The 20,331-nt window shown below is 38.2% G+C and overlaps 1 protein-coding gene across 3 annotated transcripts in view; it reads left to right on the top strand.

The window, feature by feature from the left end:
• LOC130596229 (chromodomain-helicase-DNA-binding protein 9-like) overlaps positions 1 to 20,331 on the top strand; it is a 103,647-nt gene that overhangs the window by 26,237 nt on the left and 57,079 nt on the right. For 2 of the 3 annotated variants that reach the window (XM_057403598.1, XM_057403597.1), the window contains exons 1-4: positions 3,306 to 3,341; positions 4,515 to 4,852; positions 15,824 to 15,929; positions 19,887 to 20,030. In XM_057403598.1, the coding sequence (XP_057259581.1) occupies positions 3,312 to 3,341; positions 4,515 to 4,852; positions 15,824 to 15,929; positions 19,887 to 20,030 (618 nt within the window). In that variant the 5' untranslated portion in view covers positions 3,306 to 3,311. Of the gene's footprint in view, positions 1 to 3,305; positions 3,342 to 4,514; positions 4,853 to 15,823; positions 15,930 to 19,886; positions 20,031 to 20,331 lie in introns of those variants that run through there. The other variant, XM_057403596.1, reaches the window with a different exon arrangement.

The raw sequence follows: 20,331 nt of genomic DNA, 5'->3' as shown, positions 1-20,331 counted from the left end.
GCAGATTCAAGACAACATTGCATTGGTTTATGTTCAGCTATATTTGGATGGTTATCCCTGCAACCATGAAAAGTGTGTCATGGTTTAAGCCCAGCCAGCCACCCAGAACCACACAGCTGCTCGCTCACTCCCCCCCTTCCTCCCTCCAATCCCAGAGGGATGGGGAGGAGAATCAAAAGAATGCAACTCCCATGGGTTGAGATAAGAACAGTCCAGTAACTAAGGTATAACACAAAACCACTCCTACCACCACCAATAATAATAACGATAAGGGAAATAACAAGGGATGAGAATGCGACTGCTCAACACCTGCCAAACCGATACCCAGCCCGACCCGAGCAGCGAACTAGCCCTTCCGGGTAACTGCCTCCAGTTTATATACTGGGCATGATGTGCTGTGGTATGGAATACCCCTTTGGCTAGTTTGAGTCAGGTGTCCTGTCTCTGCTTCCTCCTGGCTTCCCCTCCTCCCTGGCAGAGCATGAGACTCAGAAAGTCCTTGTTCAGACTAAACATTACTTAGCAACAACTAAAAAACTCTGTTATCAGCGTTGTTTCCAGGCTGAAAGTCAAGAACACAGCACTGCACCAGCTACTAAGAAGGAGAAGTGAAAATATATTTTTCCAAATCTTTAGTTTTTAAATACGTGGCTGCCTCACTCTTTTCTTCGTACCTTCTCCTATGTATTTGGCAGTTAAGTATTACTTTCCTACTTCTGGTAGTGGAATAAGTTTGTAAGCAGTTGATGAAAGGATATGCTCCTTCAAAATGTTTGATCTTTGTTCCCTCTCAGTAAGGGGGAGGGGTATTTTTGGCTTGGCAAAAAATTTTGTCATTTTTGTTATAGATGCTATTTAGCCTCTCATGTTGGTTTTGGTGTGCATAACTAACTTTTTTTTATAGCCACACATTTTTTGGAAGCATAAAATGATTATCAGAATGAAAGATCTTTGCTGAATTATGTGATTTTTGTTGCTTTGGTTGCTAAATACATGCAGATATTGTCTTCTGTAGTGTTTCTTCTGATCTCAGACATTTGTGTTGTTTTCCAGTTTTGTTTTTTGTTGCAATGGTGACTTCCTTGAAGGTTTCATTACAGCTTTATTTAGCTTAGAATGGCTGGCTGGTGGCTTCCTGCACCATTTCCATATTCTTAGAAATGTGAGAGCAAAATTAAGAAAAAAAAATTCTTGTTTTTCTAACATAGCTTATTGTTTGTACAGTGGAGGAGACAACTTAAAAATTGAACCATTAGTGCCGAGTAAGAAGCAGAGGGTCAGCCTCAGAAATATACTTGCAGTTCCACATTAAGGAAGTAATAATTGTCGAGGAATAACTTGAGAGGCAGCTTTGAGCTCTGTAGTGTAAGAAACTTTGCTTTAAAGAAATAAAATACCTAGGTAGATTATTCCAAAAGACTTATGAAAAAGCCATGATTACTGTATTGCCCACTTAATTATTAGGTGGAGGCTTTTTTTTTGTTTCTGGATCAGGAATGTTCAAGGACATACTAATTTCTTTTAAAAATCCCCAAGCCATGCTGGCATTTGTAGTGTTTGCCTTAGAGCTGACATTATACCAAGAGTACATTAGGAATATTTTTTTGGTTAGCTGATCTCAAAATGCAAATTAGTATGTGATTTAGCACTTTTACTAAATTATGAAATAATAACCTTAAAAGATAAATCACTGCAATGATTTATAGATGCTATGATGTAGCAGTATCTTGGCTAGAGTTCTCTAAAGTAAAATTAAAATTTAATAATTGTCCTTATGATTAAGATGCATGTTTACAGAAAGATCTTTGAGTTTAAATGGTATTGATAAGAAAATCCATTTAATGTATTGGTACCACTAGTGTTTTCAATGGACAATGAACTTCATTTTGAAATTAATCTTAAATAGAAGTTCTGATTAAGCCTAATCTTAATCTTAAAATCCTTGCTGTAATTTAAAATTTCTATGGAAAAACATATATTTATCACAAAAGTATAAGTATGTATTAAGCAAAACAAATCAAATCCTGATCTTCATATCTTCATTCTTCTTTAATGGGTTTCAGAGACTAAAGGGTGTTGCTAGGATGGAGTGATGTTGTCAAAACCTTCTTGTTTATTAATAAACTTTCAAGAAACCTGGTCATATCTTTTTTGTTTTATTTAATATGTTGACAATACATATTTAAAGACTTGTCTGATCTTTGAAAATAACAGTTGAAACCAGCCTTGGGATGGAGAGGAGTTTATTATTGAGACATGTCCGAGGTCTTCACCACAAAGCTTCCATGGGCCTTAGGCAGAGGGGTAAAGCCAAGCTAGATTATAGTAATGAGATTCTTCTTAGTAGCTGGTGCAGTGCTGTGTTTTGGCTTTAGTCTGAGAACAATGTTGATAACACACCGAATTTTTAGTTGTTGCTAAGTAATGCTTACTCCCATCAAGGACTTTTCAGTCTCATGCTCTGCCAGTGAGAAGGGGCACAGGAAGCTGGGAGGAAGCAGAGACAGGACACTTGACCCAAACTAGCTAAAGGGGTATTCCATACAACAGCACATCATGCCCAGTATAGAAACTGGGGGGAGTCACCCAGAAGGGCAGATAGGTGTTTGGGTCGGACTGGGTATTGGTCGGCAGGTGGTGAGCATCACTTGAGTTATTGTGCATCACTTGTGGGTTTTTTTTGCTTTTTTTTTTCCCCTTCCCTTTTCTGTTTTATATTCTCTCCCCTTGTTATTTCCCTTATTATTAGTAGTTGTAGTAGTGGTTTTGTATTATTCCTTAGTTACTGGAGTATTCTTATCTCAATCTGTGGGAGTGCTCCCCATCCCACCGGGGGGGTGGGGGAGTGAGTGAGTGGCTGAGTGGTTCTGAGTTACCGGCTGGGCTTAAACCCACGACAGGGTTAAACTGCAGAGCCTAATGGAATAATAACGGGTAGCACCATCTGCTGGCCTTCTTCTGCAGGAGTCAGTATTTTTAACGACATCTCTAATATTCGTGCTGATGCATTTTGATGCATTCATTTCTTCCCTTGCTTTGTTGGAACCTGGCTCCGTGGTTACCGTGGGTGCCGAGCCCAGCTGTGGCAGCAGGTAGCCCTCCCCTCCTGAGGCAGGCGGCTCTGGCACCCGTGGACCTGTGTTCACCCAGGGAGGAATATGTTGGTAAATCACAATATGTATTTGTGGAGGGTTGTGCATTTCATGGCTGCAGCTCGCTAAATAGGCCGTTTAGCAATCTTCTCTCAATACTTTTCTCTTGAGCACTGCCTGGGGTGCTGAAAAGCAGAGGGCAAGCCCTTGATGCCAAACATGTCTTCAATGAAGAGGCCAAGAGGAAGGGTAAGTGGAAGCCAATATGTGTGGGAGGAGGAGGGGTTCTTTGGGCTAAAAGGCTAATGGGATTGAATAACCTTCCTTATTACTGGCTGCTGCTGTGGGAGCTATGCCGCATCGCCATTTTGAGCTGGCTGCTGTGCTGCGGGTCCAGTGGTGGCAGCACCCGCAGACCGTGCGCTGCTGTCAACCCGGGGGGATTCGCTGCCGCCACCAGGCCCCATTGCGGGGGAAACGCACCCGCCGAGGGTCTCTGAACTTGGCCACAAAATGGCTTTGGAAATCTCCGGTAGCTTTTCTTCATGCTGTAGGCAGAGGCGTGTGTACGGGTGAGAACATAACGTGTTACTTGCTGGATTTTGTCTGTGTAAGAAATTGTTCCCATTCCTCTAAGAGGGAGGGTAGGGAAGCAAAAACATCTCTCCTAGCAGGGTTAGAGAGAGGCTGATAATCCGAATGTTGCATTTGTGGTGTTTAACAATGCTACATTGATGAAATGCATGGTGATTAAAAACCAGCTAGTAAAGACAAGTTATATCTTCTAACTAAGTCACTGACCATATGTTGATCTAAATGAAAGAAATATTGCTTTCTGATCTTCTTATGAGTATGGAGGCATGTAATTTTAGTTTTGATTTTGTCTTGTTTGCTTTTTAATTTTGATTCTGTTCAAGCATCTGTTCAATGCTAAGTCTTGTAGCTGTTCCATCTGCTTTAAGGTAACTGTGGTCCTGATATCTTGCCACCAAAGGCAAAATACTGATGCTGTTACCTTTGGGAGTTCTTTGCTTTGTCAGATTTTCGAGAAGAACATTTACTGGAGCTGTGTGTCAAATATATGGAAATGCTGGGAAGGTTAAGGATGGGTTTCTCTAACTACAGAAATAAAGCTGAGAGAATTTTAGAATGATATTTTGTATTGATTTTCAGTATGTGGCTTGGTTGTTGAATACCCACAGTTGATTTAGTTATTCTGAAACCTATGCCATTCAACAGAATTCCTTCTTTTTTGTGTCTGTGAGCCCCTGCCAGTTTAATGTGGTTGGGTTTGGGGTTGGTTTGTTTGTTTGTATTTTTTTTAATGCATATCTAGACTGAAAACATTTGCGCTTTTTATTTCAGGAAATGTTTATATTCTTATAATAAGGTGATTTTATTTCCTTTTGTCTCCTGCTACAGCCTCCTTTGTCCAAGAAGACTGATGGTTTGGGAGCATATACTAAGTTGCAGAATACCCAGGTGAAGGCAATGTCAGAAAAGCAGCAGAAGAAAAAAATAGATTTGGAAAGTAAACAAGAGAAGGCAAATCGCATAATATCTGAAGCGATTGCAAAAGCAAAAGAGAGAGGAGAGAGAAATATTCCACGAGTAATGAGTCCTGAAAACTTCCCCAGTGTTTCAGCTGAAGGAAAAGAGGAAAAGAAGGGTAGAAAAGTAAAATCCAAACCAAAGGACAAGGAGAGCAAAGAAACAAAATCTGGTTCCTTATCCAGAATTAAAGAGAAAGCAAAAATTGGGTAAGTAGTTTAAAATGTCATCTTGCTTCCTTTCAGATTGTAAATCCTTGATTAAAATGAAAACTATTTACTGATAAAATGTTCTTTCTCCTCCACTGTCTACACAAAATTCTTCCTGATTAAGTCCATGTGTGGACTCTCTCATTCAGGAACATTAAGAATGCTCTGTTTTCTCTTTAGATAAAATTATTTTAGGATGGTCCTTCTGAAAGGAATTATTTTAAATTAATATCCTAAAATATTCTGTACTTTCTTTGAAGCATAGACAAGACCAAAGTATCTTTCATCTAGTGTTGTTATTGGTTCTGACTCCAAATTAACTTATCTATACAATATGTGCTGTCTTTATCAATTTTGCCGTGTATCTTCAGTACGGTGTGCATGATAAACTGCATACGGAGGAACTGGAAGCTAAATGAGCTTGTTAGCAAGTGAATATTCTTACAGGTATCGCATGTATCAAAAGTAAAGTGCATATTGGAAAATAAGCACTTTGTCTTTGCTCATATCAATTTAATCTGCCCTCTTAAAAATTTTGCAGACTCATCTGGGTCAAGCTGGGTGGATACTGTGGGGTAAGAAGCTTTGGAAAGGCATTTGGCACTAGAATGCTCCAAGGGATTGAGTAGGTGGCACGTATTCAGTTTCTAGAGCTAACCTAATTTTCTTGTGTCCTTTTAAAGGAGTGTCTAATTTCCATTGTTAAGTATCTCAGAACTTGAAATGGAAATCTTAGCTACAGTCTGATTTTTTTACTTTTTACAATCCTTTTGTGGTAACAGGAATATTAACTGGCATAGCTCTCCAAATTTAAATCTCATATACATATGCATATTCTCAACAGAAATGAATGATCTTTTAATCAGCCCATTTCTGTGTGAGGTGTTTTTTAATTATTTTTTTCTCCCCCCCCCCCCGCTTTTCTTACATGTTTGAAGTAAACAACTTCCTTGAAGTTATCCTATAGAATTAAGGTTACTGCTTGTCACAATGCTGATTTATTGGCTCTCAAAGTTGTTGCTCTTGATCTCACAGTTTCAGCATGTCGTACCTTCCTTACAGCTGGTATTTGCTGTTTTAGTGTTTATTGGCTGGGGTTCTGGGCCTAAGGTTCTTGTTTTGCTGTACTTTATGGTGTCAGAGTGTTTGGACAGCATCGCAGCGTGGAGCGGTGAAACACTGCCAGCAGAATGCCTGGAACAAAACGGAGGAGATTGTACATGAAATGCAGGTGGCTTCTGTGATATCTGCAAGATGGTGGTAGCTTATGCAGACAAAGAACTAGAGAGGATCTGCCAACGGGGCTGGCCCAGCCCAGTCAGAACTTTTCCATAATATAAAAGGGGATAAGGTTCCTGTGGTGCACATAAAGAATTTCCTGGGGAAGACAGTCTGGGTGTCGTGGTTTAAACCCAGTCAGGTAATTTGTTCGCTCACTTCCCCCCCCTTTCTTGCCCTCCCCCTGCTCTCGGAGGGATGGAGAGGAGAATCGAAAAGAATGCAACTCCCACGGGTTGAGATAAGAACAGTTTAGTAACTTAGATCACTACTGCTACCACCAATGATAATAATGATAAAGGAAATAACAAGGGAAGAGAATACAACACCTCGGCACCAGCCGACCGATCACTCACCCCCCAAGCCCCACCAAGCTCCAACCGATACCTCCTCCAACCCTGCAGTCTCCCCGCCCTTCCGGCTAACTCCCAGTTACATCCTGGGCATGACGTGCTGTGGTATGGAATACCTCTTTGGTCAGTTTGGGTCAGGTGTCCTGTCTCTGCTTCCTCCTGGCTTCCCCTCCCCCCTGGCAGAGCATGAGGCTCACAAAGTCCTTGGCCAAACCAAAACATCGCTATCAGCTCTGTTCCCGAGCTGAAAGTCAAAACACTGCACTACACCAGCTACCAAGGAGAAAAATGACTGCTACTGCTGAACCCAGGACACTGGGTTATTCCTGCTTCAGGTAAAGGCAAACCCACTTGTGGGCTTTCTTTTGCTCAGGGACCTGGACATACTCCAGGAACAAACTTGCCAACAAAGTTTTCAAGCTGACAAGCAGGTGTTCTTTATTGCAGCACCGGGAGACATGGGGGGATAGCTCCTCCTGACATATGTCTCTGTCTTGCTACACAAGCTGTCCTCATATAGTCCCTGGGCATGCATACATATTCATGAGGCTACATATGGATTACATCATTTTCCAGAAAGTTCCCCACATGCATACAGAATTGTGGTGGTGGTCTCTGAGGGTCGTTTACTTCTTCCAACAGTCTTCATCACTTCTGACAGGCTTTGAAGCATGCGCAGTAGATGCTTATACCAGTTTAATTGGTTCGTTAGCACCAGAGACATAATAATCCTCCTGTCCTCCTACTTATCAGTTTAACTGTAGCCCATCCTGGACACCTGCCATTCCCAGATACTCCTTATCCTTGCATCCTGTTCTTCTAGACTGTTTTTCTTAAAACTATGTCAACTATAATGATTTATCTTGTACAAGAATTCTCAGTATGTTCTCTAGCTGTACTCTATTTTTTTTCTCTATGTATCATGCACCTCAGTAATTTTCCATTGCTACTGTTACCAAGCCATCAAACTTAACATTACTTAAAACTAATTCTAAAGGTTTCTATATTCCATTTTGTAATTTTGTGCTCCCCCTTGTTTCATTGTGCACTTCCAAAGTTGATTTCACTTTCATGTTTCTGAGTTTGTTTACATTCTGTAACTGAGTGGGTCTGTCTAATCAGAAAACTTACCCACAGTTGCTTAGCTAGGGTCAGTTTCTTGAAGCTGCATGTGAATTGCCCTCAATGTGCTTCCTATGCCTTCTTTTGGATAATGGACAAAACCTGCCAAAACACCATCCTTACAATATAAGACATGGTTCCCATAATATTTTTACGTGTTTTAATCAGAAAAAAATACATAAACTGTGACCTTTGCTTTATACTTAAGCATTTTTTTTCTCTCTCATAAAATGCTTAGCTGTGCACATGGGTTAGGATCAGTTTCCAAGCTTTCATGACACAGCATCAAGAGATATTTCTCAAACTATGATTTAAACTATTATATTTGTGCTTGATCCAAAGTACAATGAAGCTGGTATGGAGACTCCCATTTAATTATGGCTAACATGTCATAATCTTGCGTTTAGCTGTGAAGGTTTGCCTCCCCTTTATTTATTGGTTTAATCAGTTAATGGCCCAGTAGCACTTTTCATAGAATCATAGAATCAACTAGGTTGGAAAAGACCTTTAAAATCATCAAGTCCAACCACTACCCTAGCCCTGCTAAAACCACCACTAAACTATCTCACTGAGGACTTCATCTCCACAGTTTTTGAATGCTTCCAGAGATGGTGATTCTACCACTTTCTTGGGAAGCCTGTTCCAATACCTGATCACCCTCTCTGTGAAGGAATTTTTCCTAATATCCAAGCTTTTTTTTCGTTAATTATGCTGCCAGGTATTGCTTTAACTATATGGGACACATACCTAAAGATTTGGCAGTCAGATCTTGTTAAAAGAGCTGTGGAGGGAGTATTCTAGAGCCACATATTACAGATTTTACAGAATTTCTGTGTTTTGATGGGCAAAAGTAAATCAAATACTTTGAGGTATCCACATACTTCATTTTTGTATCCAAACAGCTTCATGGTGTTATGTTGTTAGGACTACTTTATTTTATTTCACAAATACATAAAATATTACCTGCCTAGCAAAAAAAATACGCTAGTGGTTTTGAAGAGCAATAATCGCAAGAAGGCCTTGATGTTTTAAAAAAGAATAATCTTACCAGGCTGTTTTCTATGCAAATGTAACTATTGATCTTCTACAAGACGAATATTTACTAGAAAATGGCTATACTTGTATTCTTAAAGGTGGTTTAAAAAAATTGTGTGATTAATAAAATCTATATTATTTAGAGAAGAACAAAATAAAATCCAGTAACTAATAAGGAGGTTGAAGGCTAAACAAATCTTCTAAAGGTTTTTTCCCTATTTAAATGCCTAAGAAAATATTTCTGAACGAATCTTAGCATATCCTGGAAATTATGATGTTAAAATAGGACTGGGGCTTTAAATGTGTGGATTGCTAGATTGGTTTTCTATTTATATTAAAACAAGTCCTGACTCAATCTTGGGGAAAAAAATGCTACCATGCTAAAATAATACATTTAAGGGCTTTTATTGGGCAAGAAGTGGAAGAGAGGACCTCAATTCTATAAAAAGTCTTCATTTATCTTGGAAATAAATTTCCCCTGTTTAAGTTTTAACCCATTACCCCTTGTCCTATCACTGCAGTCCCTAATGAAGAGTTCCCCCCCCATCATCCTTATAGGCCCCCTTCAGACGCAGGAAGGCTGCTATGAGGTCTCCACGCAGCCTTCTCTTCTCCAGGCTGAACAGCCCCAACTTTCTCAGCCTGTCTTCATACAGGAGGTGCTCCAGTCCCCTGATCATCCTCATGGCCCTCCTCTGGACTTGTTCCAACAGTTCCATGTCCTTTTAATGTTGAGGACACCAGAACTGCCCACAATACTCCAAGTCAGGTCTCACAAGAGCAGAGTAGAGGGGCAGGATCATCTCCTTCGACCTGCTGGTCACACTCCTTTTGATGCAGCCCTGGATATGGTTAGCTTTCTGTGTTGTGAGCACACGCTGCTGGCTCATGTTCAGTTTCTCACTGACCAACACCCCCAAGTCCTTCTCTGCAGGGCTGCTCTGAATCTCTTCTCTGCCCAACCTGTAGCTGTGCCTGGGATTGCTCTGACCCAGGTGTAGGACCTTGCACTTGGCATGGTTAAACTTCATGAGGTTGGCATCAGCCCACCTCACGAGTGTGTTAAGGTTCCTCTGGATGGCATCCCTTCCTTCCATTGTACCAACTGAACCACACAGCTTGGTGTCTGAGGGTGCACTCACTCCCACTGTCCATGTCACCGGTGAAGATTTTGAACAAGATTGGTCCCAACACCAGTCCCTGAGGGACACCACTCATTACTAGTCTCCAACTAGATGTTGAGCCATTGACCACAACTCTTTGCGTGCGGCCGTCCAGCCAGTTCTTTATCCACTGTGTGGTCCATCCATCAAGTTGATGTCTCTCCAGTTTAGAGATAAGGATGTCATGCGGGACAATGTCAAACGCTTTACACAAGTCCAGGTAGATGACATCAACTGCTGTGCCCCTGTCCATCAGTTCTGTAGCCCCATCATAGAAGGCCACCAAATTGGTCAGGCAGGATTTCCCCTTAGTGAAGCCGTGCTGGGTGTCACCAAGCACCTTGTTGTTTTTCATGCGCCTTAGCCTGCCTTCCAGGAGAATCTGTTCCAAGTTTTTTCCAGGCACATTGGTGAGACTGACTAAACTAAACTAAAAAGTCTACTTCTTTATGCTTGATGTGAAGGAGAGAAGAATTATGAATTTGTGAACGTTCTGTTTATCAAAAAAGTAGATTGGCATTTAGGTTTTATAGCTCTCAATGTTTTCCCACCTACTCAAACATAAGGTTAAATACCGTGGTCCTGATGAAAAGCAGTAGCTCTGCACTGGTGATGTTAAGGACAATATTATTTGCCTACATTTAGGTTTTGGTTGGGTTTTGTTGTTTGTTTTTTTTAATCACCATGTAGTTTAAATAAATAAATCCCACACATCCTAAGAATTTGATATTCAGGAGTTCAGGGTAGTCCTTAAGTTCCAAATTTTTTCCTGTTATCAGAAATGGCTGTATTGTTTCATGTGCCAGAATAACAATGGTGGATTTTTTAATTTTTATTTTTTAATTTTTTTAACAGCCCTTAAATTATGTAGTAATAAATACAGCAAGTCGTGTGTGATCCTGTTTACTACTCGAATGTGTAAATGTTCTTGTTGCCTTGGAGTAGGTCTCATATTTACTGTTTACAAGAGCATTTTCAGGACCCAAGACCCTGACAGAAAGGTCAGGGGGAAGGAAGTGATTAGCCTGTTCTACTGATCCTGTATCATTTAAGTTTAAATGCCTAGAACTTGAAGTGAATTTCGTGTAAGGCAAGACAATGTGTATTGTCTTTTGTGTTTCATGTAAGTTGAGCAAATGATGGCTATGCTGAAAGGGAAGAGATGCTCATTGAATCTTTTTGATCTGTTATATCGTAAATTTCTTCTGTCATGATTGGAAATGGCACACAAATTCCAAATTTTATCATCCTTCTGGGAAAGAAGTTGTTCCCTGTGAGGGTGGTGAGGCCCTGGCACAGGGTGCCCAGAGAAGCTGTGTCTACCCCATCCCTGGCAGTGTTCAAGGCCAGGATGGATGGGGCTTGGAGTAACCTGGTCTAGTGGAAGGTGTCCCTGCTCATGGCAAGGGGTTGGAATTGGATGAGCTTTAAGGTCCTTTCTTGGTGATGTTTCCTCTGCTCCCAGATTCTAGTTTTGATGCATAAGTTAGGTCTTAAGTGACATAATTTTAAGCTACTACTGCAAAATATATGTATGCAAAATAATGCGGTCTAATCAAATAAATAATTGTTTGTTCTCTTGCATTATTATTCCGGTGTTATATGAGCTTGAAATGGCTCTTGGTTCCATTAAGACTCAAAGAGTGTTTTAAAAATCTGTGCACAATCCCAACAGTTACCAATTCTAAGTATAACTGGAGGAGACAGTGGCTAATATTAGCGTTAGTATTATTTATTAAACATACGCTAAAAGGGTAAGAGCAACTGTTTTTATACCACTAGTTTAACTCATTCCAAGAGGATACACTGTCTTGTCAAGGAAATATCTGCTTTGTATAGTGCTAGTAGATAAGATTTTTAGCTAAGTTTTTAGTGATAAAGAAATACTAATACTGTTGATAACAGGAGTTTTATTGCTGGTAATATAACAAAGTGCTTTGACTACAAAATAAAATATCTGGGAGATGGCTTTGGTCGCAAATAGTTACTTGGTGATCCCCTGTTTTGGAAAAATTAAAGTAAAATGTTGTATTAAAGGCATGTATTGAAGGCCAGCAATACTTATTATTTCTTACACACCTGATACATATTTGCTGGTTTTCTCTTCCCCCCCTCCCCCATGTTGACTAACTGGAAGGCTTTGGAAAAAAATCTGGTTTTCATAATTTTCAAGGTGTTTAAAGTGCTGACAGTTCTTCTGTTGCATTCTCTATCTGCTGTTACTGATTCTTAATTTATAAGAGAGAAGTTGTGTTCCTCACATAGAGATTCCTAGTGTCATTGCTCATACTTTTAAGTCTTTCAGTTTTGTGATCTAAACCATGTTAGGAGCCTTGTGCTAAGGATCAAAAGCACTAATGGCTCATAAGATGACCCATTGATAGGAGTCTCTCAGCGTCTTTAGTTTGTGGTTACAGAAGAAGGAAATACATGTTGAAGAAATCTACACTAATTAATTGTTAAAGTACTTCTAGGTAATATGGGGTATAATACATTTTAGATTTAAAAAGGCAAGAGAGTGAAATTGGAATGGAGTCTGATTATTTATTCTGTGTCTACAGTATGGTGTTTCCTTTTCATAGAAGCAGAATAGATAATTTCTGTTCAGAACAGTTTGTTTTGGAGAGTAAGAAGGGATTTTAGCCAAGGATCTTTATGCTTTCATGTAGAAATTATAAATTGGCAAGAGAACTTGCTGTCTTGGTGAAAAATTTTCACAGGATTGGTACAGTTTACAAGCTTTTTCTGAAAAACATTTTCACGTAGCAGATTTTTAGAGGTTTTTTTTTCCAAAATATGGGCAGATTGTGTTTTTAATAATTGAAATGCATGACTTTAGCACCATACTGCTATTCAGCAACTTTTGATAGCAAGGAGCATTGTGGTTCTGAGCACTGGATCAGAAAGAACTGAAACTGTGTTTATTCCTCTCAATGGCACCATATATGTATAGAGGAGGAAGTATTCTTATCTGCATCATCTAGACAAGATGTTTAAGAAATTTCAGGGAGATGCTTGTGAAGAGAAGTATGGGGGATAGGGAATACAAGATGAAGATAAGGCACAAAAGCCAACAGAAGTGGAATATTATGTGTAAGACTTCTGGGGCAGATCGAGAGGTGAACAGAAGGGGGAATTACAACTATGGGGGGGGGGGAATGTGCAAAGCAAAATGTCTAATCACAAAATAAGACCATGTTCTAAAACAGAGAGTCCTTAAAATGCTCTGCTATTCAATGAATGCCACCGCAACTCATAGTAAAATAGTTATGGCCTTCCATAATACTGTGCTTCTTGAATCCAAAAGGAACCTGAGCCTAAAATATTAGGCAGTAGCACATGAAATGAGGATGAACTATGGTTGCACAGATACAAATGCTTAACATAGCACCATGCATTTATGAAGCATTTTAATCTACCATTACACAAAAGCGGATCAAAATTTGGAATAGGTTGCATTAGGGAGGTGTAAGCCTTGGTGATAAGCAGAGCTTGTCTGAACTGAGCACCATAAAAGAACTCTGAAGTTGGCATTGAGTAGGAACCAGATGTCCTCCAGCGATCCCTTCCAGCTTGGCTTATATCTCAACACCTATTTAATGAAAGAATACTTTTTCTTTGTTGTTAGTGGTCTTGTTCATTTAAAAATCAAAATGTGTATCCCGTTCACAGTCATCTCTACATGCCGTATATTTATCAGGCCTTTAACGCCTTTGCTCCAAATCAAAGAGAAGACTTGGATTCTCATTTATTGGTCAAAAAATAATAATTTAAAAATTAAATCATGCGAGTTCACTGGACTGAATATGCTTCTATGTCCAGTTATTTAAATTTAAAGATTAACAAGGAACAAGTACAGATCAGCCCAGCTTGTTGCCCTTAACATACGGACAAAGTTTAGAGTGCCTACTCAGTTGAGACCAGAGTTTTATCTGGCCTAGTGTCTTCTCTCCAGCATGGTCAGAAGCAATGGGAAGAATTTAAGAACAGGGAAATCATACATGATACCTCTTAATATTTTCCCAAAGATACAAACCAGGAACTTTGTGGGATAGGTACCATCTCATGAACAGTCTTACAAGAAATTCTCACTTGTAAGTTTATCAGGTTTACCTTTAAATCCATGTTAAATTTTAGCATCCACAGTTCCATTTAACAGCAAGCTCAGAAGTTCAATCATAGTTTGCGTTGTCTGCATCGCTTGGGAATATGTTAGCTGACAAATGCTAATGTAACACTTTAATTCCTTGAAACAAAGTGAGATAAAAATTGGAAAAGTGATTTATCCAAGTTTGTCACCAGAAAGAGTCATATTGGGAAAATACCTGAGAATCCAATAGTCTAAAAAATAAAACCCCAAAACAAAACAACTAATCAGAGATTGAAAAGTGAGGGGGGAGAAAAAACCCAAACTACTCTTGAAGACAATAAGAAAACTAGTGTGTTAATTGTTGAAATTATTTCCTGCAGTTATGAAACATGTTTTCTAAGGAATAATTAAGCTGAGAACACTTAATGAAAAGCAAAGACTTGAGGATCAGAATTTACTTCTGAACAAGCAGCTCTGTGATTAAGCAGATCTGTGATTATGCTTACTGCAGCTTCATTTCAGTGTGCAGTTGCTAGTGTCATTCAGTTTGTACTAGAAGTAAAAAATATGGCAGTGGAAACTTTTTTGTTTTGGTTGTGGTTTTTTTTGTGTGTGTGTGGTTTTGGTGGTTTGTTTTTGTTTTTGTTTTTTTTTAAACCTTTCCCCTGAACATACCTAGTGGTTAAATATTAAAAACCAATGAAAGTGTTAATTGCTTCTGAAAATATGCATGTAATCTTCTGTAAGCCATGTTACTTAAAGTATCCATAGTTTTTTTGTAATTTAAGATTTTCCTTTTCTGTTTGAGCTGTTAGTTTGGGCCTAGTAAATATGTGATAGTTCTTTTATTTGGACACTTGCAAAGAGAAGCAAATGAAATAAAAGTGTTTTAACCACTACCTTCTCATCAGTGACTTTTTAGGTGACCAATATATTTGATGCTAATTTGGTGTAAAATAACTTGTATTGTCTGTATAAAGACTAAAGACTTGTCTTTAATTTGTTCCATAAAATGGCAGAAGAGGCTTGATTGCTGCACAGATATGATGATTAGATACTGTATAAAATATATATTTATGGACAACACTAGCTGTGATTTTATTGGGCAGTTTGTAATCATTCTGCAATTAGGCCACTGAAAACATATTTCAAGAGGAGCATTTGGCACATCTCAAATATGAAAAAAAATATACCCTTTAGTTAAAAACAAATCATTGGTATCATGATTTACAGCATAGCCTTTAAATCTTAACAAAGTGATAATTGGTGCTTTTTCATTAGAATTTAACTATTCAGCACAATGTTGCTGCTTAATGTTTTCTGAGAGGTTCTAAGGTTTCTTAGGGATAAAACTATGGCGTTTTGTATACAGCCTCTTTTATTTTTTAATATCTTAAAGGATTTGTGCGGTTCCCTCATTTTTACTATTGAATGAATGACTTAAATATGCAAGTTTTGCATGTCAGACAGCTTTGAATAATGTTTGCTTGTTGTCCATAGCTAATTGTTTTGAATAAAAATAAGGTATATTTTGCAATGGCAAATTATTTATGATAAATCATTTACTGTCCTCATCTGCAGATGATGTTCATGTTAACTTTGTAAAGCTTACCATTGTCAGTTAAATACTGGATTTGGCATCTCTTTTATGCATTTATAGATTCTGAATGTGTATGATACAGAAGAGTTTGCAAGGGTAAGGTAACTGCTTGCCTGTAGAGAAATTCAGTAAGAATAGTAGAAAATACTGTCTACTGTAAACTTGTGTCTTTTTCTTTTGAAATACATTTTTCAGCCAGTGGTGCTTCCTGAATTTTATATTAAGAATAACAGAATTGCTAGTGGTTGCGGTGTTACTTTTTAATCTTGAAGTTAAGTAGACTAGTATATGGCATTCACTTAGATTTTTTATTTTTTTTTTTCCTAACAGAAAGCTAATCATCACACTGGGTAAGAAAAGAAAAAATGAATCTTCAGATGAATTGTCTGATGCTAAGCAGACTCCACAGCGGCCATTAAAAGATGAAGATTCACAGGTAAGTACTCAGAATTTTTCACTTTTAAATTTGTATGTGGTGTTATTTCTACAGGTCTTTCCCCCCCAAAAGAAAAAGTTATGTTCTTTTTGACACAGTGGCAGTTCCTCTCTTACTGCTCTCTCTCTCATAGGTAGAACCTTATGTTATAAGCAATAAGGTGAAAGTCAGAAAATCTTACAGGTTAGAGTCCCCTGTCTGTAATGGGACATTGGGGCTCTGCTTGTATCTGTTTCATTTCAGTACAGAAGTCCATAGATTTGAGACTGTAAATACTCATCTGTTAAGCTAGCAGTTAGACCTGACCTTTGCTTTGGCTGACTTTCTGGGGAGAATGCATAGATTGCCTAATAGAAGGAACATTTTTCAGTGAAACTGGCTCTTGAGAACATTTAAAAGTCTGGTTTCAAACTTTACTATTTTTTATGAGCTCTGCTTCTGTCAAAACATAAAGAATTGGTTTCTTGCAGTGTTGTATCACTTCAGTATCTTCAGTATCTGAAGGGAACAAAGATCAATATGCTGATAAGCTCTAGTTGCTTGTGGAATACTTCTAAAGCAAGTGTTAGATCAAGAATCAAAGTGGTGGAGTCATTCCCTTGAGGAGTATCTCCCTTGTAACTTTCTTTCTGCATTTATTTCATACATTGCCCTGATATAATAGTAGCATAACTGTGCACAATATGAGCTGTTTGTAAGAGATTATATCCTGTTCATGTGTATGTAACAGAACTATAATTTTCTTCCTTTAGGGCAAACTCCATTAAAAGTAAGGTTATATGCTGGAAATGCATAGGTTTTTATCCTGTGCCAATTTCATCCACAGAGATTAAATCAATATTCAAAACAAGGCAGTGTTGAGTAAAAACTGATCGCATTATTTGATGATAATGAGATACCGAGTTACCTTTAGTATTTCATAGATGACAATGTGTGGAGGAAAAGGATCAGAAGCCGTTTCCCAGATAGCTTGTCTTAGGTAAAGGTTAACTGGGAGGGTATGTGAATTTATTTATTTCTCAGGGAATTTGTCTTGGTATAGAAAGTCTGTTTAGTACACTGAAATTGGTGAAAGCAGGTTGTTTTTTTTTCTCAAGTGCTGTAACTTATCAGTAGTGCTCTGCAATCAGGTATAAATTTGTAAACCAACAAATACAATACAAAAGACTGAAGTATTTTTTTGTTCCTGCCCCCCCCCCCCCCCATCACTTGTGGTGCTTGGGATATTTGATTTTTAGCATGACAAGGGTCGTCTCTAATTCTACTGTGGATAGACAGGGAGTATGATCAAATTGCATAATTCTGGTGTGAAGGGAACAGAAGGTAGAGATAATAAGGGGTGGCATGGGATAGAAAAAGAATTATACTGCAGAATGTCACACCACTGCCCCATCTATCTTTGAAGGAGCTTGAGAGAAGCATAACAGGAAAATTTTAAGTTGTTGTGTTTTATTAATTCATTCCCTCTAGTTTTCTAACATTTTCATTATTTTCTTTTCCTATGGGAAATAGCTGTCGATTTCTATGCTCTGGGGAGCAATTTTAGGTCTCTTTCTCCCCAATTCATTTTGTATGCTTAGTTTTGCATTAAGCATCTTCTTTAAATACATTGATTTATTTCTTGTGTGCTTTAGAGCATTTGTTTATGACCATGCTTCTCAGCTCAGGGAAATACAAAGGGCTGTTTTTTCAAACTCAGGTTATACAATCATAGAATCATAAAATAGTTAGGGTTGGAAAGGACCTTAAGATCATCTAATTCCACCCCCTCTGCCATGGGCAGGGACACCTCACACTAAACCATGTCACCCAAGGCTCTGTCCAACCTGACCTTGAACACCGCCAAGGATGGAGCATTCACAACTTCCCTAGGAAGCCCATTCCAGTGCCTCACCGCCCTCACACTAAAGAATTTCTTCCTTATATTCAATCTAAACTTCCCCTGTTTAAGTTTGAACCCGTTACCCCTTGTCCTGTCACTGCAGTTCCTAATGAAGAGTCCATCTCCAGCATCTTTATAGCCTGTGTATCAAAGACAGACTCCAGCTCTGGTGAAATCTGAAGACCTTTATTACGGATCTCGCATCCCTTTTATAGTCCACTAAGAGCTAAGCAGTAACTTTCCACTCTTTTACTCCTTTATCATCCCGAATTAGCAAAACTGCTAAGGGTTACAAATATTCACACTGTTTGGTCTGTCTTTGAGATGCACATCCTGCTTTATCTTGCAAACCGCCTGCTTTGTTTTGCTAACCGATCTTTACCTTTCATTGTTCTCTTTACAGTTCCCAAGGGTTAGGCTCGACCAGGGAAATAGCACCTGGTGTTTTCTTTACCATTCCCAAGGCTTAAACCGGACCAGGGTGATAACGCCTGAATCCATTTTGTTAACTATTTCTATCACCCACAATAGCCCCCCTTCAGATACTAGAAGGCTGTATGTATTAATATGTTGAAGAACATACATCTGTTGATGACTCGTTAATCACTTCATACTTGAAGAAAAGTCATAGTGAGAAGGATTGAAAATGCCAGTTTCTAAACCTCATTAGGTTTACAAAAATTCAATAAATAATGAATGAAACTTGAACCTGGTTCTTAATCCTTCTTTTGTAATTCATACATACATTGCTCCTCTTAGCTGTCATTTTAAAAAAATCTATTGTCAGCAAGCTGTTGTTGATTTAACTATAATATGACACACAATCGCTTTTTATTGAAGAACAGCTAATCTGGAAAGCTGGTTGAGTAGTTTCACATATTTGGATTCTCCAGAAGAATGGTGATACTAGTGTTTTTAGTGTGTATGTAGTGTTACTACTCTACAACATGTAGTTGTTAAAGTATAGCCAGATCAAGGGCTGAATTTAACAGTCAAAAAGAAAATTCCTCTGCTGCAATCTTACTGTTACTTAGCATCTGCTCTGTAGAAAGTAGTATGACCACAGGATTTTGGTTTTTTGTACTATTCACAACTTGTTTTTGTCCCGATTACTATAGTGTATTGCAACCAGCAATGGCTTTTTTTTTTTTCCAAACAAAAATACACTTTTCTGTGTAACACAATAGAATTATTTTACTGACTGGTTTACTTTGCTGATTTTATTTTTGCAATGATAATTCTCTAAAGCAGATTGCAGTGTTTTTAAATGTTAGCTGACTAGTTTGATTCTGCTATTGTTATTTACCCAATAGACTTACAAATTAATCTTATGGTTAAATATATTGATACTGAGGAGTGGAAGTGTATTATCTGAATAATCTACGTTTTTGAAACTTAAACAGTGAGTCAGGAGGAATTACTTTCTTAGACTGAACATTATTTCTCCATCTGGAACTTGTCCTCAGATTCTTGCAGAAATAAGAGTGGAAGATTAGAGAGAGAAATGGCAAAGCAAGCCAAATACTGCTGTTAAACAATCTTGATTAAGGTGGAAAAAGCAAATACATTAAGCAACAAACTTTATTAGCCATAAAATCAGCAATCTGATCAATATGATCTAATGAAAATCTTCATGATTTTAATAGCACTGGTGTTTAGTAGAGACACTTCAGTATGTGTTGTCGTTCACACAGATAATTGGATTGTATGGTAACACACTGCTGTTATACTGCATTATGAAATTGCTGTTGCAATACTGATGCTATGGGAGATCTGCTGTATATCAGCTTTGTTTCCATACTCTGAAAATATTGTTCCATGTTTGCTTTTGAACTCTAAATATATAAGTATCAAATGTTTATCTGGAATGGGGGGGAGGGGGAATTGATCACAAATAGCATATGGCTACTTCTATCCCTCTGTGATTCACATGCTTCATATTTTCTACCAAATGTTGGCCTTTGACTTTAGATAAATCTAAAGTATTGCTTAGAGTGTCCCCAAACTTGCAATTCATGCTAGAGGAAGCTTTTGGTAAGACCTATATTTTTTATTTTTTTTTCTCCTGCATGCAGAAGAGAAGATCAAATCGTCAAGTTAAAAGGAAAAAGTATGCTGAAGAAGGAGGAAAACAATCGGAAGCAGCAGCTAAAGTTTCTGTGAAAATCAAAAAGAATTCTGCCCCTTTACCTGCTGAACAGCCTTTACAATTATTTGTTGTAAGTAAAAACTGGCTTGGTCTGTAGTGGGAGCTTTCCATTTGTCTCCAGTGGTTCAGTGAATAAAGGTCATAACTTTGAAGGAAAACATTATTACTAAGACATGGGGGTTTTTTTTAATATGGCATCTTGCTAAGATCTTGAAAACTGGAAGAAATTGCTTATATACTATTTTTTCTTTTCTGTTAGAAATATTTGTTAACATAACTGAAGTTAAGGATAAGACTAGGTATATCTCAAATAGTGTGAAAAAGCTGTATGCCAATATTATCATGACTTTCAGAAGTATAAAATTAATTGA

Source organism: Pezoporus wallicus, unplaced genomic scaffold (assembly GCF_028554395.1).
Source record: "Pezoporus wallicus isolate ANWC-B61680 ecotype Strahan unplaced genomic scaffold, APGP_CSIRO_Pwel_v1 contig_7903, whole genome shotgun sequence".
NCBI lineage: Eukaryota > Metazoa > Chordata > Aves > Psittaciformes > Psittacidae > Pezoporus > Pezoporus wallicus.
This window is presented reverse-complemented; position numbering and strand designations above follow the sequence as displayed.